Raw genomic sequence first — 27,554 nt, 5'->3', positions numbered from 1 at the left:
CTCCACTGTTAACTCCTCTGGCAGCATTGTCAAAAGATGTAGTTCAGCATATCTGAACAGAACCACAATGGAAGAAGCGGAACTCTTCAGGCCCACTCATTTGCTGCATCTAAAACGCTTGCAGGAATTCACATCCCATATGCATTCTGCTTTGAATTTAATCCTGGACAGTCTGTTCTAAAGAAGATGAGCTTGTTTGAAAAATACTTGTAAAACTACGAAACGCACAATATAAGGACACATAAATAACACAGTAACACGGCTTTTGTCTTAAGAATGTTTTTGATCCTGCTGACATTATCCAAAAGGGAATGCAGCCCAACCACCTGAATTTGCAACCTAGCCTGAACCAGGGACCTCTTTCTCAGCTTCTTGAGGGCTGATTAATTCCAAGTGCTGGAAGTCCAGAGAACCTCAGATTTGGGGTTTCCTTGTTCATCTTTGGTATGCCTGAATTTATGGCAGCAGAAGCGAACAGAACCTCCAAAGAAAGTACTACGATAACTGTAGATGCTCTGGGTTGGTAACTGATGGTAGTGATTGTGAGTTGCTAGTTAGACTTTCCCTCTACCATCAGCATTGCTCTGGAGGCTGGTTTGGAAGAGAATGACTATCTAAAAAGGTATGGACCCTTTAACAGAGACTAGAACAAGAATGTGATCTGGAACAATTTAGAAAGTTGGGTCTAGAATTTGGGTGAGGTTCATATTAGTCAATAGGTCATCTAATTTTTGAGTAGCTCCTTGCCTCTCGTGAGAATAGGTTGTGTGAGCAGTTGGGGAGGAGGCTAGATATGTAGGTGTGCTGTGGACATGGTAAAAGATGAATGGGGTGCTTGAAGGGCTGAATCAGCTCACAGTTAACTGTGGTTGATTGTGGTTCTGTGCTAGATGGCAGAGGGTTTTTTTAAAAATCGGAATATAGACCAGCATGAATGTAACAGTATAAAAGGAATTTTGAAGGCCTTCTACTCCAATGTCCTGCTGAAGCAGGAGGCCCTATACCAGTGATGGCTAACCTTTTTGTTGTCACGTGCTGAAAGTGTGTGTGTGTGTGTGGGTGGGTGGGTGTGTGCACAACAGTGCACCCGCATGCCTGCACCTATAATGCAATGTGCGTGTGACACCCCCCGCACCCCTCCCTCCCGCACATGGGCATCTGACCCGCCCCATCCCATTTTGGGCTTAGCAGGCCTCCTTGCAGCCTCCTGGGACCAAAAACGGGCCGTCCCAGAAGGCTTCAGGGAGGCCTGCTAGACCCAAAATGGGCTGTGTGGGGGCACACTGCACCCCCCCCCACGCTCCCCTCACATGCACGCGCATTTCCTGCACATGCGTGGGAGAGACCCAAAAATCAGCTGGCTGGCAGGAGGCGTACGCGCATGTAGGGTGGAGCTGAGCTGGGCAACGGCTCGCGTGCCCACAGAGAGGGCTCCACGTGCCACCTGTGGCACACGTCCCTATCGCCATCACGGCCCTATACCATTCTGGACAAATGGCTGTCCAATCTCTTCTTAAAAGCCTTCAGTGATGGAGCATCTACAACTTCTGGAGGCAAGCCTGTCTACTAATTAATTGTTCTCACTGTCAGGGAATTTCTACTTAGTTATAGGTTTGTCCTCTCCTTGATAAGCTTCTATCTGTTACTTCTTGTTCTGCCCTCAGGTGCTTTGGAGAATAGGTCTTCGTTGTGACTGTCCCTTGAATATTGGAAGACTGCTGATATGTCACTCCTGCTTCTTCACTACATTAGACTAGACATATCCAGGTTCCACAACTGCTCATCATGTTTTAGCCTCCAGTCCCCTAATCATCTTCACTGTGTATGGGAGTACTGTGGAGGAATGAGATTGCAGTTGTGATAGGCAAATGGGAAGTATGGCAGTAGGGTGAAGATGAACCATACTCAGAAAAGAAATGCTTGATCTCTTCAATTGTCACTCCCTTTTCCAGCTTCCAGCTCTCATTCTAAAAGCCAGATTGCTGGAACCCAAACTCTGGCTGCTGCTATTGACAGCTCTGTCTATAATTATTTAATATAATCAGCCTTCCATCCTTTCGAGATAGGTAAAATGAGGACCCGGATTGTGGGGGCAATAAGCTGATTTTGTATAAAAAAGAACACCGCTTAGGGGGGCCCCGAAAGCCCTACTAAGCAGGTATATACAAAAGTATGAAGGCTATTGCTTAACGCATTGTAAGCTGCCCTGAGTCTCCGGAGAAGGGCGGCATATAAATCGAACCAATAAATAAATCGAACCAATAAATATCTATTAAAATCAGTGTATGAGAGTTGGGCAGATAAATTAGTTTAATAAATAAATAAGGATGCCTGACACTTCTTGTTTGCATCACTGAAACCTAAGCGGAGGAGGTCATGTTCTTCTCGTGGAAAGCTGCCAGTCCTGGATTTTGAGTTTGCAACCAGCGGGAGTCCTTAGATGCAGAAAGCTGGGTAGATTCTGTCAGTATCAAGTGGCACGACACTGCAAATAGCTAGGTGCCAATCCTTGTGCCAAATGGGTTTACTCCTCCTGTACCATTCCTCCACTATACCTACATCACAGCATTCATGTCAGTCGTACTAACTAGACCAGGGGACCTCAAATGTGGCTCTTTTACAACCTGTGGACTTTAACTCCCAGAATTCCTGAGACAGCTTAGCTTGGCTGTCTCAGGAATTCTGGGAGTTGAAGTCCACAGGTTGTAAAAGAGCCACATTTGCCCACCCCTGAACTAGACCTTATTGGTAGGGTGGAGATGAAGTACCCCAAGCTGGTAGTTTTGGGAGATTTCAACCTGCCTTTCCTTGACAAGGGTCGTGGTAGGAGTCAGGAGTAAATGATTGCCATGACAACTACGGGCCTAATGCATATGAAAAAAACGCACATTAGATTTGTACTTTGTCTCAATATGATCTGACCCATGGCCTTTGCCTGTTGTGGAGAATTTGCTTTATGATTGCTGGGGAGTTCTATGATGGAACCACCTCCTCAGTGGAAAAAGGCCCATTGACCCAAGTCCCTTACTGAAGATGCTGAAGAGTGTGAAACAAATAAAAATAAACAAATCTGTACCTTTAATACTGTGGCCCTTTTTAAAACGACTTGATCCTCTTAGGGAAAGATAGTCACAACCATTACAATGGCTGTTATAAAGAATTATTGTGGTATTTTGTAGATAGTCAGCCAGATTCCAGAGCAATTATATTTCTGGGAGAATGAAGGTGACTGAACTTCGAATCTTGTGATATGATCTGGGATCATTTTGAATCTTGAGGAAATATCTGAATGTCATCTTCACTGCTTCTTGGTTAGATGCCTGTCCCTCAGGGCTGGTTAGGGCCCCCCATAAAGGGGCAGAAAGTTCCATTTGAAGAGTAATCAATTCTTCTCTAAGTGAGGACCTATGCCTGTCTGTCCTCTGTTCAAGGAGCATTGACTTTGATTTGACTGTTTTGGATAATCTATAACCTAGGAAAGATTCTAGAGAAAGTAGTGGCTCTGCAAGACCAGAGAATCTAGAGAAAATCGTATTTAGACACTTAGTAGTCAGGTTATAGGCCAGGGCATAGCATGGAAACTGCATTGGTTGCACTTGTGAATGACATGGAGAGACTAGAATTGGGGGAGCACAACTACTATTGACTGTTCTGAAGAAAGTTATGCTATAAGGCAGTGATGGCAAAACTTTTTGGCACCGAGTGCCGAAGAGGAGCTGTCCAGGGTGCATGCGCCCCCCGCAAAAAATGAACTTCCGGTTTCAGCTACTAAACTTCCGGTTTCAGACAGCTACTCTTCCGGGTTTCTCATGTGCACGCGACGATCAGCTGGCCACACGCATGCTCACACAGGAAAACGGAAGACCAGCTCTTCTAGTTTCCAGCACTGCCACATGCAAAAAGGCCACCTGATCGTCATGCACGCATGCGCACCAGAAATCCAGAAGAGGAACAGGTGATGCCACATGTGCCAGGCAACATGGCTCTATGTGCCACTTTGGGCACGCGTGCCATAGGTTCACCATCATGCCTATAAGGTGAGGATTGCAACTGCATGACTCCTTATTTTCTGGGATTTTTTTATATTTTTGATTTTGTTATTTTTGTTGATGTATAATTTAGACTATTTTTTTTCCCTTTCTGGATGTCATTTTCTTTTAAAAATGAGATTGTTAGCCACCCAGAGTCTTTGAGAATAGATAGTATACAAATAATGTAATTATATAACCAAGCCCATCTCTTATGGAATAGAAGGTAATGTCTTGCTAACAAGCTGCTTTTAATTAACTTTAAAACAAAGTTCCTTAAAAAGGAAGGATAGCACATTGCAAAGGAAAACAGCATCCTTCAGCTGCATCTTTTAGGGTGGCAATAGATTTGGGCCCTTAGGAAGGCCTTTCTGATAAATATATACTTTGTACTAGCAGAAATTAGTGAATACGATGCATGCTTTCAAAATTCAAAATATGTTCTCCAACCCTTAAATCCGTGATGGCGAACCTATGGTATGCGTGGCGGAATTGGCATACAGAGCCATCTCTCTGGGCACGGCAACCACCGCCTGTTGCTATTCTGGGTTCCGGCGCGCGGGGAAGCACCAGAAACTGGAAAAGCAGCTTCCTGGCACGCATGCACACGCCGGGAAGCTGAGCTTCCAGTTTCCGGCGTGTGCATGTGCACTGGCCAGCTGGTCTTCGGGTGCGCATGCGTGCCAGAAACCGTAAGACCAGGTGACTGGTGCGCATGCGCATGCTGGAAACCAGGAACTGTGCCTACATGCCAGGGAGCTGCTCTTCTGGTTTCCGGTGCTCCCACCCCGTGTGCGCGCTCCCGTTTCGGCACTCAGTGCCAAAAAGCTTCGCCAACACTGCCTTAGATTATTGTGATGCACTAATCATGATGAAAAGAAACCTTGCTTACTATAAAACAGTTACAGTCTTGCAATCTGAGTGAATTTAACATACAATTGTGAATAATAAATACTTAAAGAGTACATCAGGTCCAGTTAGCACATTTTTCGGAGTATAAGAGGCACCTTTTCCCCCCCTAAAAGGGATTAAAAATTTAGGTGCGTCTTATACACCGAATGTAGCACCGCCCACCCATTGGCCCCCACCCTTTGGCCTGTGCCTCGCAGCAGTTACCTTCTTGCAAGCAAACAGCAAGAAAAAACAGCTCCTTTCAGCTTCAGCACAGCCTAATTAGCACAAGTTGATTGGATTGGCCTCCCGACTCTCAGCTGATTTGCTCTCAGCTGTTTTGCACCGGCTCTGCTGCTTGCTACAAAAAGGTAAACTGCTGGAGCAGATTTTTTTCCCCTTGTGCTAATCAAGCTATGCTGAAAACGAAACTGAAAGTAAAGCAGCCTGTTTGCTGCAATGAGGCAAAATTGGGCAGAGGCAGAAGGAGATTTCTTTTTCTTCTTTTCCTCACCAAAAAAGGTAGGTGCGTCTTATACTCCGAAAAATACGGTATGTAAGCACTGCTGGGCCCGGCTGCCAAACGCATTGCCCAGCCTTCTTTTAAATCTTTCTATTGAATAGAGGAGAATCACCCCTGCTGAAAAATTGCTGGAAAGGAAGATTATTATTTTATGTCATGCCTGGTACTTTGTACAGAGCAATAACATATAGGGACAAATGCTCACACAGGTAGACAGAACAGCCCATTTTTAATGAATGGCTGATACTCTTATCCAGGATGTTTCAATTTGAGTTCCGATGAGCCCTTACTAAGAAAACCTAAAAGGCAGACAAGCTTTCCTAAAAACACAGTTTGCTTGGTTCTCTGTGAATCTTTCCTAAAATGTTTAGCCGGACAATATTCTTAGTCACGACCGCTTGAAGCAAAAGTGGGGAACAAGTAGGCCTGTTGAAATGGCCGTCCTGGGGTCCCTCCCCCTCGTGAAATGAGGCAATAATGCTGTAGATCCCCCTAATCCCATTCAGAGATACACAGCTGGAGATGGCAATTTAGATAATTACCTCAAGTGAAGGAGCCTAAGAACAGAAAAGAGATTTCTGTTTTTAAATCTAGACCGCCGAAGGAGGAGGAAATGAGCCACAAGCAAAGGAACTAAAAATAAATAAATAAATAAATCGCTGCATCTTGTATGACACACTTTGCTGGGCCAGATGGGAATTACATGGGAATAATCTGGAAGGACTTGAGGTGGAAAGTCTTATCTTTAGGGTGGTGAAAAACTAGGAAGAGTAAAAGCATGAAGGGTGGGGAAAATATTGAAGAATCGTTGGGTTTTCTATTGCTACAGCCCATATTACAGGTAGTCCTCCACTTACAAACCACAACTGAGCCCAAAATTTCCCTTGCTAAGCAAGACAGTTGTTAAGTGAGTTTTGGCCCATTTTATGACTTTTCTTGCCACCGTTGTTCAGTGAATCACTGCGGTTACTAAATCAGTAACACGGTTGTTAGCTGAATCTGGCTTCCCCATTGATTTTCCTTGTCCAGAAGGTTGCAACAGCTGATCTCATGACTCTGGGACACTGCAACCATCATAAATATGAATCAGTTGCCAAATGTCTGCATTTTGATCACATGACCATAGGGATGCTGCAATGGTTATAAGTATGAAAAGCAGTCATAAATTACCTTTTTTTAAGGGCCATTGTTAACTTCGAATGGTCACTAAACTAGAACTGTTTTTCTTACATATATTTTGCATCTTACATCTAGATCAGTGTGTCAGCACTTCAACCTGCATTTATTCTAGTGCTGACATAAGAAGAAGAGGGGGCAGTTGGCAAGAGGACGCTTGACTTCTCACTTACTTATTTTCCCTGAAGATAATATCCCCTAGGAGATGAGATGGGAGGGGGGAACATTCCTGGGAGCTGAAGTAGTAGATATGGGGAGAGTGATTTGGAAGAGGGCCAATGAGACGCAGAGAATTGGGGAACGGAAAGGGAAGGTTTGGGGTCAGGAAGTCAGTGTTGGCTACGCCACAATCGGGGACAGGTTGTCGTGCTTAATAAAATGAAAGATTTCTTGAAAGACTATTTGTTTGGAAATGCAATTTATTTTATTTGAGACGACATCGAAACCTGACACAGTGGTTCTCAACCTTCCTTAATGCTGCGACCCTTTAATATAGTTCTTCATGTTGTGGTGACCCCCAACCATAAAATTATTCCTAAAACCATTGAAAATATGTGTTTTCCGATGGTATTAGGCGACCCCTGTGAAAGGGTCGTTCGACCCCCAAAGGGGTCACGACCCACAGGTTGAGAACCACTGATCTAGATGAATTCAATGCGAAATCTTTTTAGTTCTCTAAGTATCATTTTCTCAAAGGAAAGGTTTTACTATAGCATGTTTCATTTTTCAGTTACAAGTATAGCTACCATACATTAGAAATTGGGAATGGTTTCTTCTTTAAAATTCCCTGTGCTGAAGCAATAGATACGGCCAAATTCCAGTGCATAGGAAACTTATTTTTAAAATTATCTTGGGTACTGTAGCTGATTTGTATCAGCATTGGATGCTTTAGGAAATGAGCCAACAGCCCAAAGCAGCAAATGCACCTTAATCCTTACTCATCATTTCCAGCATATTAAACCTCTTTAATTAGGGGATATATCGTTTACAAGTTAAATATCTCTTCCATAGGGCAAAGAATCCCAAAGTGTACACTTACTGCACTGCAATTGTCAACATCGCTCTTAAATAGCTCAGCAGATTCAGTGTTGTTGAATAACCCACAGCAATTTAAGTTGTTTTCCAATGATATCCTGGTGTTTTCATTCAGTAATTTCCAGGTACCGCTCAAAAGAGTTTCCTGGAAGAAGAGAGAGAGAGAGAGAAAAAGAGAGAGACTTTGAAAGCCAGTGTCATAAAATAGAATTTTCAGTGACATGACATAAGGGCTTCTTAACTTTTGTCCATATAGCTAAGAAAGCTAAATTTTTAATCTTCTACAGGTAGTCCTTGACTTATGGCCAGTCCCTTAGCAACTGAATTTACAGTAACTTCCCCAGGACTATTTATATCTGAATTCAAAGTCAAAAAAGGATGTAAAATCAAGCACGGTCACATGGTGACCTGCTTAACAAACTACGACCATAATTCTGGGCTCAATTATGGTCGTAAATCAAGGGCCACCTGTATGACTTAGCTACCTTGATGGAACTGTCTGTGAAACAGCAGCTAAGGCATATTCTCCAACCTGTCTCCCTCCTGATACATTGCATAACTCCAGAATTCCCAAGTGGCACAACAAAAGAAATTCTGGGAACTGTCTAATGCAACTGAAGAACAGGGAGTTGCACAAAATATAAACTTAATTAAATGACAGAAGTGAAATTAAATGAAAAGAAAGTAAACGCACCCACAGGCTGCATTTGTTCCACATGCTAGAATAAACATGGTTCAGTAGTTTACTGTTCATTATGCTGTGGGAAGTCAGTCATTATCTTAACATGTTGCACAAACCGACAGATCTTTGCTTAATGTGATTTGTTTGGCCACGGCACATTCCATGAATAGAACTACTATATTTAGTTAATCACTGCACCACAACCCAAGTATTGGGTTCAGGGTACTGTGTGAATGCAACCAACATGCAACAACTCGTATCAAGAAAGGAAGAGACGCGGTTACACACACACACACACAGACATATATAAAACTGGGTGGACAATTAAACAACTACACAATTGGGCTAAAGGACATGCTAAACACACACACATACTCAGAGACATATGCAAGATTAATATGCTGCTTGGGTGAAGAAAAAAGTCTTCCTGTTACTAAGCTTGGAAAACAAAGAGGGAATTTACCTCATGCTTATACTTTTGTTGACCCAACAAGGATGGTTCTAATAGTTCCCTTCCTTGAAGTTGCCAAATCACAACGTCCACATTCAGTATCTCTATTTGTATCAAAAGTCTAAGGCCGTGATGGCGAACCTATGGCAAGCGTGCCACAGGTGGCACGCAGAGCCATATTGATGGGCACGCAAGCGTTGCCCTAGCTCAGCTGCAGCATGTATGCACATGCTGGCCAGCTGATTTTCGGGCCTCTGGGCCCACCGGAAGTCGGCAAACGGGCTGTTTCCAGCCTCCAGAGGGCCTCCACGGGGGTGGGGAAGGCTGTTTTCGCCCTTCCCAGACTCTTAGAAAGCCTCTGAAGCCTGGGGAGGATGAAAAACGGGCCTACTGGGCCCACCATGCCATCACATGCCAAAAGCGGGGGGAGTGCAAAAGCGGGGGGAGCACGGGGGGGGTAATGCGAATGCGCGGCGGGCAGGGCACATAGAATTATGGGTGTGGGCACGCATGCACGCGATCACCCCACACTCCCCCCGCTTTTGGCACGCGATGGCAAAAAGGTTAGCCATCACTGGTCTAAGGGATTAAAGCAAATGGGATGGGAGTCACAAGCTTCACCCTGCTCATGGGATTGGGATATCTGGCCAATTGCTCCATTTCTGATTCCTTTGTTTGTTTAAATGATGGGACTAAACACAAAACGCCATTTTTTGAAAGTAAATTTGCTGCGGTGCAGGCTAAATATAGCCAGAAAAACTGAATGAAACTCAGGCAGACAGACAGACTTACCTGCTTATGTGTCTTCAGTGCCAGGCATGCACAGGAAATTCCAAACTGGAAAATAAAGATGAGCCCTAGAATGATCATATACTGAAGATGCAGTTAAGGAACAACTCAGGAAAAATATACAGCAAATAAAACTGAGTTACAGATAAAATGATGTCTACATGAAGAAAATTAACAGAAAGTAAAATATTCTCAAAATCAATATAGATTTTTCCAAGAAGGTTACTAAAGTGGGAATACTTTTGAAAGATTGGGAATCAGTGGTGGGTTGGTACCGGTTAAACCCCGGATTGGGCAAATCGGTAGCAGCGGCGGGAGGCTCCGCCCACCTGCCCAGACACTTCTGCACATGGGCACCCACAAGCGAACTGGTACTGACGGGTTTTGAAATCCGCCCCTGTTGGGAATGCCATTTTTTTAACATTAGGACACAGGATGTTTCAAACAATCAAAGCTGTTGTTCACGAAGATAAACTACTGTTCATCTAACCAAGAGGGCTAATCTGAGTGGCAATGGTTTCTTAAGGATGGCAGCCACAGAAGGATATTTTTGCCCTTCTCATTAGTAAACTCTTAAATCAATCAAGGGTCACGTATATAAATAAGAATCCAGAAAATCCAGAAACCAGTTCAGATTTTGCAGCTGACATTTTCCTCTCCACCATTATTGCAAAAGAAAAAGGCATTGGCTTTTCTAGAACCTTTCTTGTATAGCCCATTGTTGGTTAACTATTGCTGAGTTAAACTCAAAAGGTGACTATTTTTGGTTTAAAGTACAATTTGTATGGGACAGCAATGTCTTGGCACACACAGCAGCATTGACTGTTATTTCCTGTTGCCTTACATCAGTATTTCTCATTTCACGTTTTCTGGGCAAATAAGGAAGTTGCTTGATATCACTTTACACTGCCTGTCTTTCATTCATGAGCAGCCTAATTCTGTTGAGAAATCCACAAAAAAAAAACCCCAGACATTGCTGTTGGAAGTGGGAGGGGTGTTACGATAAAACAACATGAGTTGTGCTTCGTAAGCAGATTTTGAATGGTCAGCAACTAGCCACAATGTTTCAAAAGGCTTCTTCTCAGATTTTTGTGGTTTTGGTAATGCTGATAACTAAGCTCTGCGCAGAAATACGGAGACCTTGAAATACTCTGAAAGGTTATTTTGAAGTCATTCCTTTTTCTTGGAAAAAAAGAAACAACCCAACCTTTCTAAGAAACAGAACTGTACCACTCGGAAAACCAGCTGCAGCTCAAGAATCAGTCTCGATTCCTATGTTAATTAGCTTGGTTGGTTTCCACAAAACATAAAGGCAGGAGTGCAAAAAAAATGAAATCTATGGCTCAAATGTGGCCCTTCAGTCCTCTTTTAGGGCCCCAACAGCCCTGGATTGGGTAGGGCCAAAAATTAATACGCTGTTTTGAAAATTTTCAAGTTGGGAAGAATTTTAAGGATCCAAACTGGTACTTTAAAAAATTGCAGCACCATAGGACACTTATTTCACCTCTTAAAAATTCAGCTGCTGTCACCAAACTTCCATCTCATTTCAATTTTGGGTTCTAGCTACTTTTGGACCAAAGCCTCAAGTGACATAAGCTGTGTATCCCTGAATTAAGCTTTAAACAATGGTTTATAATTTACAATGACTGGGTGTGCACAATTTACTAAACCCAAAACCAAATCAACCACATCATGGTATTGTATGAACTCTGCTTCTGTCTTCCTTTGTCAGACCATTTACTGAAAAAGAGACTTCAACAAAACTTGGCAAGCCAACTTCCATCCACCACACTACTGCTGAGATTGTATCAACTCTCCTCCTTATATCCTGAAGAGCAATGGTATCCCTTTATGGATGACAAGGTTTCTTTTCTTTCTTTTTCATAACTCATTAATCAAGTTATATTGAACGACTCTTTTTATAAGTCATTAATCATCAGTCATATCAACAATCTGCTGCTACTTGAACCAATATATCCATCACTGAGTAAGTGTTAAAATCTTGCAGGGAAACAAGAATGCTGCTTCTATGTTCCCCATACTTTCTCCCGCCCTATCATCAAAGTGCAACGAACATCTTACAAAAATGTAATCCTACTAAGTCCTTTACATATCCAGCAAACTCTTAACACAAATGACATTGGCACAGTAGATGGAAGTTACAAGAAGAATGTTACAGAACCAAAGAATAACAATCATGTGTCCCAAAAGCAAATAATCAGTTACAATATATAATTCTAAAAACAGACTCACCAACTACTCTACCCTATCCCAAGAACACTAACAATTTCTATTCAATAGGTTTGCCGACATAAATATGAAAATAAAGGAGGAGCAATCCAGCTTTATCACTAATATAATCTCTAGTGATAAAGCCGGATTGCTCCTTGTACATCCGGATATATTCTGGTATCTGTTGCATCCAAAGTGGATATGACAATTTAGGACAGTGCAAAAATGGATGGAGAAGGGACAGCATGAAAGCATTAAATTCAGGAAATGTTTATGCTTATATATTTGTTTTAATGATACATGGTTATATTTCAGCTTCTGCTTCCAGGAGATCATGCAAAGGAATGGCTAGTCTGAATCTATCCATTAACCAAAGATGGAGCAGCTTCAGAAAATTTGCTTTCTGCCTCCCTGCCAAAAAGAGTAATTAAAAGATCCCATAGCGCCCCCCCCCCCAAATTCCTTTCCTTTTATTGCAATATTTCAGAACTTTTATTCTGAAAGTTTATGGGATGAGACTGACAATACAGATATTTGTCATAAACATACAGTTTATTTCTGGCCTCTTTTTTCTAAGTTTACATGCACTATTTTATAATAGATTTTCTGCTGTAATGTTCTACAGTTCTACCCAGACACAGATTTATTCATCATTTTTATATCGGCAGGGTTTAATCCTATCTTAATATTACAATGATCTGAGGTTTGGAAGGGACTATATCATAATCAAATTTTAATTCCTTGCCCAAGGGCAGGATTCTTTACTAGTTATTTTCATCAACAGATTCACACTTTCCATACCATGACAAATACAGAAGGAAACTACTGGAGCAGAGTCTTGGAATTAAGGCAAGGCTTAATTTCTGTATTGTTATTCTCAATACAGAAGAAAAAAATATTACCTATTTGGTAGTCTCAAGTACCCAAGTGAATGTGAGAAAAACTTACAAATGTATTTCACCAACATATCTATCTTCCTCCCATATCCCTTAAATAAGCCCCCATCAAGCATAGTAGGGGTTCAATGGGAATCGTAGCTCATCAAGATCTAAACAGCCACAAGTTTTCATTTTTAATTTAGGCAGCCCACAATAGCAATAGCAAAGCAATAGCACTTAGACTTATATACCGCTTCATACTGCTTTATAGCCCTCCCTAAGACCTTGAAATACTCCGAAAGGTTCTTTTGAAGTCATTCCCCATTCCTTTAAAAAAAAAAAACAACAACCAACCTTTCTAAGAAACAAAACTGTACCACTCGGAATAGTTTACAGAGTCAGCATATTAGCTGTCTCTCTCTAAGAGGTTTATAGAGTCAGCATATTGGCCTCCAACAATATGGGTCATTTTAAGGATGGAAGGCTGAGTCAACCTTGAGCCGGTGAGGATTGAACTGCTGGCAATGAGCAGAGTTAGTGTGCAATACTACATTCTAACCACTGCGCCATCGGGGATCTTATTATAACTGGCAATTTCAACTCCAGTCATGCCAATGAGACATCTAGTGGAATTCTCACATATCTATTTTTGCAAGGTAGATTTCAGGAGACAAGCAATAAATTCTGCCAAGAGCATAAAAAGATACAAAGAAAAGCATGACTTGGTGATGGTTGATAGCACCAATGAGTCCCACGATGGCGATGAGAAGCAGGAAGAAGCCCACGGCAATGACCCCTCCGATGATGTGGAGGCTGGGAACAATCCCAAATCCTTTACCCCAGGCAGCCACACCAATCAGTAGTAGACCAACCAGCTGGAAAACAAGGAAGATTTGGGGTTAGGAAGATGGAAAAATCAGAAACACTGCAAACAATTCCAATCTATTTAGCTTTTCTTTTCTCTTCAATAAAGTTGCATTATTTCCATTCCCAAATGCTACATATTGTACTGCGATTATTGCTTTCATCTCAGCTCAAGCATAGCATTGCATCTATGAACTAGCCTCCTTTGGATTATAAATCCATTTAACCCAATTCCAGGAACTGGCCTGAACGTCTGCTTAGTATCATTACCATTCTAGTTTTTGCAGCTGATGACAAGACTTTCTCATCAACCAGACTGTGGAAAAACTGGCCGCATTCTATAAAACAGTTTTAGTACATTACAAAATTGTCACAATATCCTAAGGGTTCTTAAGAGATCTGAAATCAAAACAGAGATTTCTTTTTCTCACTTTCCTATTGTTCATTCCAGATATTCAGTGCCAAAACTAAGTACCATGGTCTCTCCCCTCTAATGCTGCTATATTTTACATTTATTGTAGAACAGCAAACTAACCTCAGATAGAGGGGGGGAAAGTAGAGTTTCTTCCAGTGCCATTACAACAGAGTGATTAAGAGAGTGACTCTTCACATTAAACAACCTTAAATATATACAACAACTTTATTTGGCTAGCCTTATCAACATTCATATACCCATAAAATTATATTTTCACTGTACAATAGTATGTTTAAATTACTCAAGCCAACAGAATATTGGAAAGTTAGACAAAGGCTGGCAAGTTATTTAGAGCTATAGTAAAGTCATTGTCCTGAGAATAACACACTTTGCCATTTTACACTATTTGAACATTTTTAATTACTTAAATTTTTCCAGTATCTTAGCTTGCTTGGTGTTAACTTCCAAGATGGAAAGATTCCTTCACACCTTTTGTTATGGGTATAGAGGTAAGAGACTTTCCAATTGATACAGGCCCCAACCAATGAGTGCCAAACCCAGCTATTCTCCACAAAAGAGAGAAGAGAATTACAGCCTCATTTACTGACCAGTTGTTCAGCAATTGTTCAAAGTTATGAAGGTACTGGGGGAAAAAAAAGCTGGTTCTTGGAAGTTCCAGCTGTCACAACATGTCATGTGATCGTGATCTGGCCTCTTGGCAACCAGGTCATACTTACCACGTTGCAGCGTCCGACGGTCACACGATCACAATTTGGGGTCTTCCCTGCTTGGCTTCCCATAAGCAAAATCAATGGGGAAGTCAAGCAGGGAAGGTCCTACAGGTTGCTTTGATCAGTTGCTCACTCTCTCTCCAGTCTACCAGCAGCCACCCCTGGCTCCACTGCACTCGTGTCGCACAAGCCACTTGCACACCTTTTCCCATTCAGCACCAGGTGCCCGCCTTACTTGCCTGTTTGTAAACCACCCAGGACTTGCTTAATGACTTGTAGTCCTCACTTAACAGCAGCAGTTAAGCAGTGATGTGGTCGAGTGATATTGCTCTTTACAACCACATTGCTTAACAATAGAAATTTCAGTTCCTATTATTGTGGTTAACTGACATCTACCTACAGTAGACTTCATACTCAATTTCAAATGCTTTCCAATATAAGCTATCTACTGTGTAGGCCTTGGTGTTCTCTGAGCTTGATTGCCTTCTATTGTCTTGGTTCTCTTCTACTGATGGGCTAGGTAAATTTGTTTTTAACCACAAGAAGTTGTCCAAATAAGAGGAAAGGACACAGAACAGAAATGTGACAAATGCGCTTCTCAAACAAGAATGCCAAGTGCAAGGTCTCCTTGATATATATAAAGAGAAAATATTGCTCAGACATGTAGGTCCACATGTGCCATAACAAGGACAGGGCACTGTCTAGTCATAAAGACAAAGTATAACAGAATAAAAGAGTTGGAAGGGATCTTGGACATCTTCTAATCCAGTGATTCTCAATCTTCCTAATGCCGCGACCCTTTAATACAATTCCTCATGTTGTGGTGACCCCCAACCATAAAATTATTCCTAAAACCATTGAAAATATGTGTTTTCCAATGGTCTTAGGCGACCCCTGTGAAGGGTCGTTCGACCCCCAAAGGTTGAGACCCACAGGTTGAGAACCACTGTTCTAGTCCCTCCTCTTGTTCAACCCTATAACATTTGAGAGAAATGGTTGTCAAATCTCTCCTTAAAAACCTCCAGTGTTGGAGCTCCCACAACTTCTAGACGCAAGTCGTTCCACTGTTTGATTGTTCTCAATGTTAGGAAATTTCTAATCTAAATTTCTAGTTTCCATCCATTGCTTCTTGTCCTGCCTTTGGGTATTTTGGAGAACAGGTTGACCTCCTCTTCTTTGTGGCAGCCCCTTAGATATAAGAACACTGCTACAGAGTTATGAGCTATACAATTATTACAATGCACCTATATTAGAACTCAAATTCAGAAACGCCTCGGCAAAGAAATATGTGAAGCTATTAAAAAAGGGGTGAAATTTGATTCACACCAGGGTGGATAAAAATCAATGATTTTTTTAAAAAAATCAAAAAAATCAGATTTTTTTTGATTTAAATCAGATTTTTTTGATTTAAAACGGATTTTTTTTATTTTTATCGAATTTATTGTAATTAAAAACTTTTGGGGTAAAAATCTATCGTAAGATAGTTTTCTATTTAAGATACATAAATAATTTAGTTTATTCAGCATGAAATGGAGCTTAGTTATGTAGCATGAGGCTGTATATTCTGCAACACTGGGACTATCGGTGAGTCAACAGTGGGTCAAAGGAGTAGCAGAGATGACAGTTGCTCTTTAAAAATTATGATTTAAATCGAGTTGATTTAAATCAAGCCTTTTTACTAGTGATTTAAATCATGATTTAAATTGTGATTTAAATCAACTCGATTTAAATCAAATCCACCCTGATTCACACTGTGGGCTGGAAAATTATCCCATTTTTCTCTCAATATTGGCAATTCTCTCAACATTTTTGACATTGGAGATATGATAAAAGTCGATATAATTAAAAGTAGGAGCTAAACACAAGAAGATACCGGTATATTTTAAAACGATTGACTGCTATTTGAAGTCTAAATATTATAGACTAATATCTGAAGTTTATTTATTTTATTTATTCAACATATTGAATAACTTATACTTATTCAATTAATATTGCTGTCAATCTCACCTATGACTCTGGGCAGCTTACATAATTAAAAACAACAAAAAATTAGAAATAACAGCCACTGAAAGTAATTAAAATAGTTAATTAGAACACTAAAAGTAATTTGTAGAGGAGTCTGAATTTGAAGGAAAAGCTACCATAGCTTCACAGTGCAGTAGCAACTCAGGGCAATCTGACTTTCTAGTTGACCAATACTGGCTGTATTGGCATCTATTATTAACCATCTATTAACCTAGGCTTTTCTGTTTGGGCAGGAAGATAAGAAGGATAGTCAAACAAGGCCTAGGGAGAAAATGAAGCAAGCAGGTTTCATTTAAAGTGGAGAAGCTTAAGAGACACATTAACTTTTTTTAAGCATTCGCAGGACTACAACATCAAAGAGCCTCCTGTCTCTAACCTTCCTTTTTTAGAAAAGTCTATGGAGATTCTCAGTCATCCAGGTCACGGTTGTCCCCAAGGTATTTTTTCAAGAGGCAACTGGACTTCCTTGTTTTTCTTTGAAGACGTTTTGCTTTTCATCCAAGAAGTTTCTTCAGCTCTGACTGGAGGGAGAGGAATGGAAGGATTTAAACTCCTTGCAGAAAAACCCTGTCACCTAGGATGACCAGCTGTCTGCAAGGAGTATAAATCCTTCCATTCCCCACCATCCAGTCAGAGCTGAAGAAGCTTCTTGGATGAGAAGCGAAACGTCTTCAAAGAAAAACAAGGAAGTCCAGTTGCCTCTTGAAAAAAAGCACCTTTGGGTCTTTTAGGAAAGGTTGTTGAGAAAGTGGGTGGCTTGCAGTTCCAGAAGGCACTCAAGGAAGCAAATTATTTGGACTCTTAATCAGGATTCAGATCTTGGTTACAGCATTGAAATGGCACTGATTATGCTTGTCAACGACGTCTGTTGTGTTTGAGATGGGAGCAGCACAGTGCATCCATCCTGGTCCTCCTTGATCTCTCATCAGCTTTCAATACTATTGATTATAGTTATCTTTCTGGACCAGTTCAGGGGACTGGAAGTGAGAGGGCAGTGGTGAAATCCAATTTTTTTTACTACTGGCTCTGTGGGCGTGTCTTGGTGGGCATGGTGTGTGTGGCTTGGTGGGCGTGGCAGGGGAAGGATATTGCAAAATCTCATTCCCACTCCACTCTGGGGCCAGCCAGAGATGGTATTTGCCGGTTCTCTGAACTGCTCAAAATTTCCATTACTGGTTCTCCAGAACCTGTCAGAACCTGCTGGATTTCACCCCTGTGAGAGGCACAATATTAAAGTGGTTTTTTTCTCCTTTCTCTGGAATCAGTTCCAATCAGTGTTGACGGGATGGGGAAAATGGGAGGATTGAGCCTGAGGCCCCCGCTTTGTGGTGTTTGATCAGGGTGTTACCATCTCCTATCTCTGTTTAGAATCTATGTGAAGTTACTGGGTAAGGCTATCCATTGGCACAGGATTATACTGTGTCATACAGATTATATCAAATCATACATCTCTACTCCAGACTGACCAAGAGATGCTGTCAAGGTTCTTTCCCAAGGTCTGGAGTCTGTGGAGGTTGGGTAAAAAACAACAACATGCTTCAGTTCAACCCTGGCAAGACCAAGCAGCTACAGTGAGCACCCCTTAACCTTCCAGGTCCTGAGATTTTCCATCTTTGGCTCTGAGTGGGGTTGCACTCCCTCATACAGAGCTGGTTTGCAATTTGGGGTTTCTCCTGGACTCAGGGTTCCTGCTAAAAGAGCAGAAGGCTTCCCTGACTAGGAGAGTCTTTTGACAGCTCTTTGCCTTGTGTGTCAATTGCACCCATTTCCAGATTGAGAGGCCCTAGTGACTCATGCCTTAGTTGTCCACTGGTTCGATTACTATAATGCACTCTACATATGCCTGCTCTTTTTTTTTTTTTTTTTTAATTTTGATTTATATGCCGCCCTTCTCCGGAGACTCAGGGCGGCTTACAATGTGCTCAGCAATAGCCTTCATCCTTTTGTATATTTATACAAAGTCAGCTTATTGCCCCCACAAACTGGGTCCTCAATTTACCTATCTTAGAAAGGATGGAAGGCTGAGTCAACCTTGAGCCTTGGCGAGATTCGAACCCTGCAGTAATTGCAGGCAGCTGGTCTTAATAACCAGCTTAATAACAGGGTGCCTTAGACCACTGTACTACCAAGGCTCTTGAAGATGTTTCACAACTAGTCCAGAATGCAGCATCATGGACTTTTGAGAACATATCACAATATGCTCATGAATCATCTCTGTTGCATGAGCCACAATGACTTTCAGTAAACCGCTGGGTAGAATTCAAGATGCTGGCTGTCACTTACCGTACTTTACCACCTACATAGCACAGTGCCAAGTTATTTCAGAGTCACCTGTCTCTCCCACCTCCGAGAACTAGCAGGATTGGCATGCTCCATACCTATTCTGTTAGGCAGAGTCACCTTGTGGGATCTGAGAGTTTTCTCTGTTTCGGTGCCAGTTCTAAGGAACAGCATCTCTCTAGAACAGTGATGGCGAACCTTTTCGGCGCGCAGAAATGTTGTGCATGTTCGCTTGTCAGGACCATGCTCCAGAAAAGCCGAACTTCCAGGTTCTGGCACACATGTGCACCCGACAATCAGCTGGCCAGCGCACATGCGCACACCGCTTTTTGGCACTGCTACGTGCATGATGGACAGCTGATTGTCACATGCAGATGCACGTCAGAAACCTGGAAGACAAACAAGCAAGGTCGCGTGTGCCGGGTGACATGGCTTCGTGTGCCACTTTGGGCACACATGCCATAGGTTCACCATCACGGCTCTAGATTATGGATGGCCCCAATCTGTTGGACTTTCACAAAGCATTAAAGGCCTAGCCCCAGGTTTTTATACCCTCAGAGAGAACTAATATTAAAATGCTGTACCATTGGGGTACCACCCCAATTTTGATTCCTAAAATGAGTAATCACTTTTTCAAAAATTGCTGGAAATATAATGAACTATAGAGAGCAAGCATGAGGTAAATGGTATGTGAGAATGAGGCGGGGAGAGGGCAGAGATGCTGCTGAGAGAACAGTAAGATAAGAGAAGACGCAGCCTGCAGATACATGATTGGGAAAGAAATCTGGGACCCACCCAACAACTTCTCAAAATGTTTTAACAGTGTGATAGTGGGGTATTTGTACTTTCAGACTTGCAAGACCCTATTCCAGGTGGTCCTCAACTTACGACCACAATTGAGCCCAGAATTTATGTTGCTAAGTGAAAAATTTGTTAAGCGCGTTTTGCCGCATTTTACGACTTTACTTGCCACATTTGTTAAGTGAATCACTTCAATGGTTAATTTAATAATGCAGTTGTTAAGTGAATCGGGCTTCCCCATTGACTTTGCTTGACAGAAAGTCGCAAAAGTTGATTGCATGACCCCGGGACACTACATAAATATGAATCAGTTATCAAGCATCTGAATGTAAATCACATGCCCATGGGGATGCTGCAATGGCCATAAGTGCGAAAAATGGTCACAAGTCACTTTTTTCAGTGATGCTGTAACTTCGAACAGTCACTAAATGAACTGCTATAAGTAGAGGACTACCTGCATTGTAGTTTTATAATGTAATGTATATGTATAATGTATAATTGCACTCAACAATGAACTAAAAGGCCACCATCAGTGAGCTGTTGGACAGCATTACTTGGTCTGCTGTGTGGATGTTTGGGTGGTTTAGGGGTGGGGAATTTTTGGTGGGTGGGGGTGTGTCTGGGGATTGTCATGTGTGTTGGGCTTGGTCTCTGGGTGTTATGTCAATTTCGTTGTATGGGTATACCTACAATGGCAATAAACTTTATATATAGAAATGTAGAATTAGCTTGTATGCTTGCTATTTCCTGTAAGACTTACCTGGCAAGACTAATGACCTTGACAGAATTAATGCAATAACTGAGTATAATTATGCAATAAACAATAAGGTAAGTGGGGGAGGAGGATATGGTTGTACAATATAGCTGCAGGGTTGCCCAAAAAGAAAAATAATGCCATCATTCTCAGTAAGATGTTTGCAACTTGCGAATTGGGAAAGAGAAATTTAACTCTCTCCCTTCCCCACAGACTAGAGGTAATTGTCCACCTACAACAGTTCATTTAGTGACTATTAAAAGTTACAAAGGCACTGAAAAAAGTGACTTATGAACATTTTTCACAATTTACAAATATTGCATATTCCCATTGTCATGTGATCAAAATTCAAACGCTTGGCATTGAGTTATGATGGTTGGGGTTGGGGTCATGTTATTACCTTTTGCGACTTTCTTACAAGTAAAGTCAATGGGGCAGCCAGATTCACTTAACAACCATGACACTAATTTAACAACTGTAATGATTCACTTAACAACCCAACCTTAACAACAGAAATGTAGGGCTCAATTGTGGTCGTAAGATGAGGACTACCTGTAATAGCAAAGGTTTCCTATCCATCATACTGTCTGATAATTATATTTTAGGCCTGGCTACTAAGATGGGCCAGTCTTTGTGAGAATCAACTTGCCTATTTTAAAATTTCAAAAATATGTGGATATTCAGGTAGCGATGATCCAGGAAGGAGGCTCACATATAAATAAAACGTACAAGATATGCTTTGCCCATTTAATCAGAATAGTGGGATTATTTTTAAATCCCGCACGTTATAGTATCATTTTTGAGACAATTATTTATATATTTATTGTATTTCTGTTTGGGGTTTTAACACTTTGTTAATTACCTAGAGTTACCCTTGTGACACTGGGTAGCTATATAAATTATATGAACAAATTTTTAACCTGGAAGATAGCATTAGAATGAATTTATAGTAAACTTAAAAAGCAAATTTTGATTGAACATCAGAAGAATTTTAGTAGTATATAACTTCTTTTCAGCGTAGGAGATATTCAATCTATTACTAAAAAAGCCATCCTTTGAAGAATGTAACAGTTCTGAAATTTCTGCGCTAAGTAGGAAGCAGAGGGGAAGAAATGTGTTAGATTTTCTTTTTTTAATACAGTAATTTTATTAAAAGTTACAATTGAAATATAAAAACTAGACAAAAATTACCGTAAAGAAAAATAGAAAGTGCACAAATAAAAATTAGAAAAATCTAATAGAAAAAATAATCAAGAAAAATACATAAAGACTTAATCCCAAATATAAACAATTTTAGTGTCTTATCGCCTTTGCTTAAAATTCAAATGATCTTTTCTTTCCACATCCCATATCTCTAAACAAATCCTTAAAACCTTGTCATTCAGTCCTGATCAGCAAGGTTACAAGAGATAGTAACTGTCTATTTTAAGCTTGACCAAATACACTAATTTTACATTCCTTCCTTTCATTTTTAACACTCTTGGTCTTTAGTCCCCAATGTCTAGAACTTGATTTCTTTTTATTTTTTTCTTTGTTTCTTCCTTATGACAAATATTCGAAATATTCCAAAAGTCTTTTTCATATATATAGGAAAATTATCTAAGTCATTCACTTGCTTTATTATTTGTATATCACTTTTAGTTATTAAGACATCAGCTGGAGGATGGACAGTGTAGCATCTTTTTCCATATTATTCTTATAGCCTGCCATTTTAAAATCAATTTTCAGATCAGTGAGAGTCTTGTCTAGTAAAATGTGTTCCTCTTTCATAACCTCTGTAAAATTCAATCTATCTGCAGAGGTAGACAATTGTAAAATTAACGTTCTGAGTGCATTGTTCAAAAAATTCCTTTAATATGTCCAATGTTAAAATGTTTTGCTTTATTCTTATTATTAAAGTCAAACGTAAATGTTTTTCTCCTTTAATTGTAATCGTTAGTTGTTTCTAGTTTTCTCTAGTATCCAACCTTCAAAGTCTGATCCCATCATGTTTTTTTTTTAGAGAATTCAAAACAAAAGCATTTTCCTATGGGGAAGAATTATTTTAATTAAATTCAAAATCTTATTTCAAATCCATCTGGATCTTTAATTCATTTGTAACTTTCCAAAATCAAACTTCTAATCATCTTTTGCTGTTTATTCCAAAATATTTTCTTAAAGTTCCTCAAACTTGTATTTAAAACTTCTTTTGCTAAGTATTGGAGGAAACTCACCTAGTGCTGTAAAATCTATTAATCCAAAGTTTTCTAATAACTGAAAAGCGGTTAATAAGTAATTTCTTTAAGTGATTAGAAAAGGAAACATGCAAACCCAAATAGCCTTTTGAAGGTACCAACTGTGGTTTGAGCAAAAGGATGACTATTCTTTCTAGTCACCCAGAGCTCTAAATCTGCTGCTATCTTGCATTCTCCTCACAAGGAGCAACTGTCTGGAGCACTTGTAGGTGATCTCAAGGCTTCTTATCTGGAAAGGAATTACAGAAGCTGGTCTACTCACCAGCTCTTCATTCTACTGCAATTGTCAGATCTGCTTTTAGTGGAGTTTGTCATTTCTTCTCAGGAAATCTGAAGTGGGTTAGATTTTCTATACTATTTCTATCTATTCATCTGGTTTGTGGAAATGACAGGAAAATCTGCTACTTGTGGGTTTGACTGCAACAATAAATGCTAGGAACTTGATTTCTTAAAGCAGCAAACAAACTGTAAAATTATTCAGGGAAATATACGGTACTAACCCCATTTACTTTGATGTAGAAATATGTAAAGCCTTTGCCACAAACATTTGCAGGCAAGGCCCGTTTTTAGATAAGGTACTGGATGCTCCATTAGGTGAAGTTTTACAAGGTATCAACTTGTATCAAGTATAGCTCTGTGTCAAAATAAATCTGGTTGGCTACAAATAAATTCATTTGACTGAAATCAGACCAATTGCAGTCAATGGGGCCATCTTCTTTGATACAGTAATCCCATTCTTCTCTTTATTTTAGCTTTTTATCTGGGCAGCAAAGAGGTGGGTTTCAATTTTATCATTGGACAGCAGGAAATAAATAATTGGGGAAGGGGTTATAGTTATACAAATCAGCTGCAGACATGCCCATAAAGGAAACTAATGCCTTCATCTTGAGTAAGACGTTTGTGGCTTGTGAATGACAACTATTTTGGGGAAGAGAAATCTAATTCCCTCCCTCCCCCACCCCACTAAAATCTCAACCATTTCCTGCCCACCATACTTTCTGATAATTATAATTTAGGCCTGGCCACAACGATGGATCAGTTTTGTGTGAATCAACTAGCATATTTTAAAATTTCAAAAATCATGCGGCCATTTGGGTAGAGATGATCCAGGCTCACATATAAATAAAATGTATGAGCTGTGTTTTAGCCCCACTTACCGGTAATCAGGACATGAAACTTTATGCTGAAAAAGGTCTCTAGCCAATTTTGAAAAGGACGAACACACTCCTATTTAAACAGTGTACCAAGCATTACTTGATTTTTTTTCCTGCCTTGCAAGTTCAAACATCTGTATCTGTACTCAACAGCATCTTACAATATTGCATAATATTATATAATATACAATATTATGTAATATTTATTGGAATGTTACAAAGAAGAGGGGTCGACCTATTCTCCAAAGCACCTGAAGGCAGGACAAGAACTAACAGATGGACACTTATCAAAGAGAGATTCAACCTAGAACTAAAGAGAAATTTCCTGACAGTGAGAACAATTAATCAGTAGAACGGCTTGCCTCTAGAAGTTGTGGGTACTCCAACACTGGAGGTTTTTAAGAAGGTATTTGAGAACCATTTATCTGGAATGGTATCTCCAGCGTCTCCTGCTTGAGCCAAGGGGTTGAATGAGAAGATCCCCAATATTCCTCCAACTCTATTATAGAAAAATGGTCAGGCAGATACCATTCCATGGTTGTGTAATGAAGCATTACCCAATGTTCTCTTCTGGCCATGATTTCCAGTGTCTAGGTCGCAATATCTAAAGCAACAAATTCATCTGCTTTGAGAGCAGTAGCTTTGCTTTCAAAAATTTCTAATTGCATGAAAAATGCAGCTGAGTTGTCCGTTCTGTGAAAATGGAATCAGGTTATCCAACACAGAATCTTCCCCACTTCTTATAGTTTTAAATAGATTTCCTCAGTTATAAAGATTCTGTCCATTGATGCTGAATGAAACTTACATTATTTAAAATCAGTCTCAGGGCCTTTCAAAGTTATTTCTTTCACCCAGGATTCCAGACTTCTTACAGCAGAACATATGAATTCCAACAAATTCTTACTATCAATACTTAATCTCCCTTAGGCCTCCTCTTGTCTTTCTCAAAGGAAGAAGAAAAGTTCATTTATTGATTTGTTAGGTTTATAACCCACCTTTTGTGCAGCACACATAGCATTCCTTTCTCCCATTTCCCTATCACCATCATGTGAGGTAGGTTGCATTGCAAGAGAGTGAGTGGCCCAGTTACCCAACTGGGTAACTGAGGATGGACTAGAATGTCAGTCTCCCTATTGCCAGACTTGCGTTTTTAAATAGAACATATATATAATTAGAAAAACCGCACATTTTCTGTCATTGTACAAGGAAAACTATTAAAGTGCTATTAAACCAGTCATTTTCTGTTCTGCTCTTATTTGAGCTAGGTATTGGTAATTCTTATTTCTTCAAAGTTTCCCAGATGTTCCTGCAGTGTAGCCACGGACCCAATAAAATGACACATAATCTTTGTAACTTATTTACCAGATCTAACAAAACATAGGTCAGCAAACAAGAAGAGAAGGGTCAGTCAGTTCCTAGCAATCAAGGGAACATTTGAGGCAAAATTTCAAACTTGCAAAGCCAAGTTTTCTTAGGTAAATATCACACGCTTCCCATTCTATGCAACCCTGACAAGACATATGTTTAGTCCAACTCTTCTGGGGTCAACCCATTACCCACTCATCAGCTTCCCCCAAAATGCTTGCAAACAAAGTATGCAGGATTTATAGCTTCTCTTTTTTACTATACTATAATTTCCTGGCCCATAAAAACAGCCAGACAAAACAAATATCTCTTTTTCCTACCATGGATTCTCTCACAGATTAATCTTAGCCTTCCGCCATCTGCTCTGCTCTAGGGGACCACAACAATCCTCAGCATTTCCAGCCATATTAGTTAAAAATTCTGGCGACTATACAGGCAGTCCTCGATTTACAACAGTCAATTTAAGTGACCGTTCGAAGTTGCAACGGCAGCAAAAGTGACTGATGAATATTTCTCACACTTGTGACCGTTGCAGCATCCCCATGGTCACACGATTTACATTCGGCTGCTTGACAAGTGGTTGATATTTATGACAGTTGCAGTGTCCCAGGGTTTATGCGATCCTGTTTGGTGAGCTTCTGACGAGCGAGGGCAATGGGGAAGCCAGATTCACTCAACCCCCGCCTGACTAATTGAACCACTGCCGTGATTCTCCCTTTAACAAACGTGGGGAGAGAAATGCCGTAAAATGGGGCAACGCTCGCTGAACAAATCACTCACTTAGCGAAACATAAACTCTGGGCTCCGTTGTGGTCGTAAATCGAAGACTACCTGCATTCCAACACAATCATCGAAGGTCACCAGATTGGGGCAACTGCTCTAGGCAGAAGCAATGAGGTCATCCCTTCACCCAGCTCTGACTTATTTTCCTCTAAAAATTACTCCCAGCTCCCTTCCAACCCACCCACACATCCCCATCCTCAAGAATACAATCAGAAAAAGACCTGGCCAGATCTCTTGGCCCCCAAATCCAACCTCCTCCCGGGGCACCCAGCAATCCCAATATGGGTGGGGTTCTCCCACTCACCCCCATCATCATGCATGCACACACACACACACACACTAGCTTTCCTCCCCCTGGATCTACCCCCCCCCCTCCTTTCCCTCCATAGGAACTCCACGCTCTTCTCCTCTCCAAGCCTACGTCCGGGAAGAAGCAAAGCAGCCGTCTAAAGGGTTGTCATACTCACCACATAAACGACGTTGAGGGCGCACAGAGCATTGCGTGAGCAGGCGAAGCCCCCGCAAACCATGTTTTCCAAACGGGAGGAACAAAGCCCACTCGCCTCTGAAAACGCCGAACTGAGACTTCCCTTCCCCCCCACCCCCAAGGGGCAGCACCCGCGGACACTACCCCTTTAAATCCCGGCCTGCCTCCACCGCGCTTGCGCACCGATACTCAGTGCTGCCTGCCGGCTCGGCGCATTCTCTCGATAGAACGCCTACACTCATCCGCCCCAGGCGCAGGCGCCCTTGGAGTGAGAGTCGCTGCCCCTGGGGGGGGGGAGTCGGTCGTCTCCATCCGGGTTCTGAAGTTAAAAAAAAAAATACGGAAGTTGCGTAACTCAATTTAACCACAGAGATGAGCTTTTGAAAAACAATGAAGTGACGTCGTTGTTGCTTCCGGTTGTTGGCTGCCATTTTCAGGGGCGGCGGGTTGTTGAGCTGGGCTGTCTTAATGGGCTTTTAAAGGAGGGTTTTATAACGCACCTTGTTTTATGGTCCGTTGAAAGAGTTTATATTTCTTTCTTAGGGGATCTTCCACACATTCAAATGGGAAAGTAGCATCTTTCCGCTGTGTAAATGTTTGGATATTTTCTGCGGTGATGCAACCGTTTCCCAAAATGCTCCCGTGGCGTCTTTCGCAGCAGAATCGAAGATGCTTGTGGTGCCTTAAAACCCGAAGACATTTATTGTCCCTTGAGTTTTTCTAGGTCATCAGCTCAGTAAACCCTGTTTAATAAGTCGGTTGATAGGGGAAAAAAAAATCTCTGCCAAAAGTTTTGGAAATAACATGTTTGAGCTAATATTTTTAATATAAACATTATAAATGTAAATATTTTTAATATAAACATAAATGTAAATATTTTTAATATAAACATTAAAAAAGTTTTAAACATTAAAAAAATACTGGCCTCCAAATGTTCTTATTCAAAAGAAGGGGGCGCTTCGTACATGCCAAGCGC

The 27,554-nt window shown here is 40.9% G+C and overlaps 1 protein-coding gene across 2 annotated transcripts in view; it reads right to left on the bottom strand.

Annotated features, from left to right (window-relative positions):
- Positions 1-26,926, bottom strand: part of TSPAN31 (tetraspanin 31) — a 32,856-nt gene extending 5,930 nt beyond the window's left edge. For both annotated transcript variants that reach the window (XM_034412199.3, XM_034412198.3), the window contains exons 1-4: positions 26,559-26,926; positions 13,393-13,560; positions 9,579-9,659; positions 7,658-7,798 (exon numbers count right to left, since the gene is read on the bottom strand). In XM_034412199.3, coding sequence (XP_034268090.2) covers positions 7,658-7,798; positions 9,579-9,659; positions 13,393-13,560; positions 26,559-26,621 — 453 coding nt within the window. In that variant the 5' untranslated portion in view covers positions 26,622-26,926. The remainder of the gene's footprint in view (positions 1-7,657; positions 7,799-9,578; positions 9,660-13,392; positions 13,561-26,558) is intronic.
- Positions 26,927-27,554: the final 628 nt, after the last annotated feature.

This window comes from Pantherophis guttatus, chromosome 2, assembly GCF_059756535.1.
Source record: "Pantherophis guttatus breed Tessera chromosome 2, ASM5975653v1, whole genome shotgun sequence".
NCBI lineage: Eukaryota > Metazoa > Chordata > Lepidosauria > Squamata > Colubridae > Pantherophis > Pantherophis guttatus.
The sequence above is the reverse complement of the archived record's forward strand: the minus strand, read 5'-3'. Positions and strand labels throughout refer to the sequence as shown.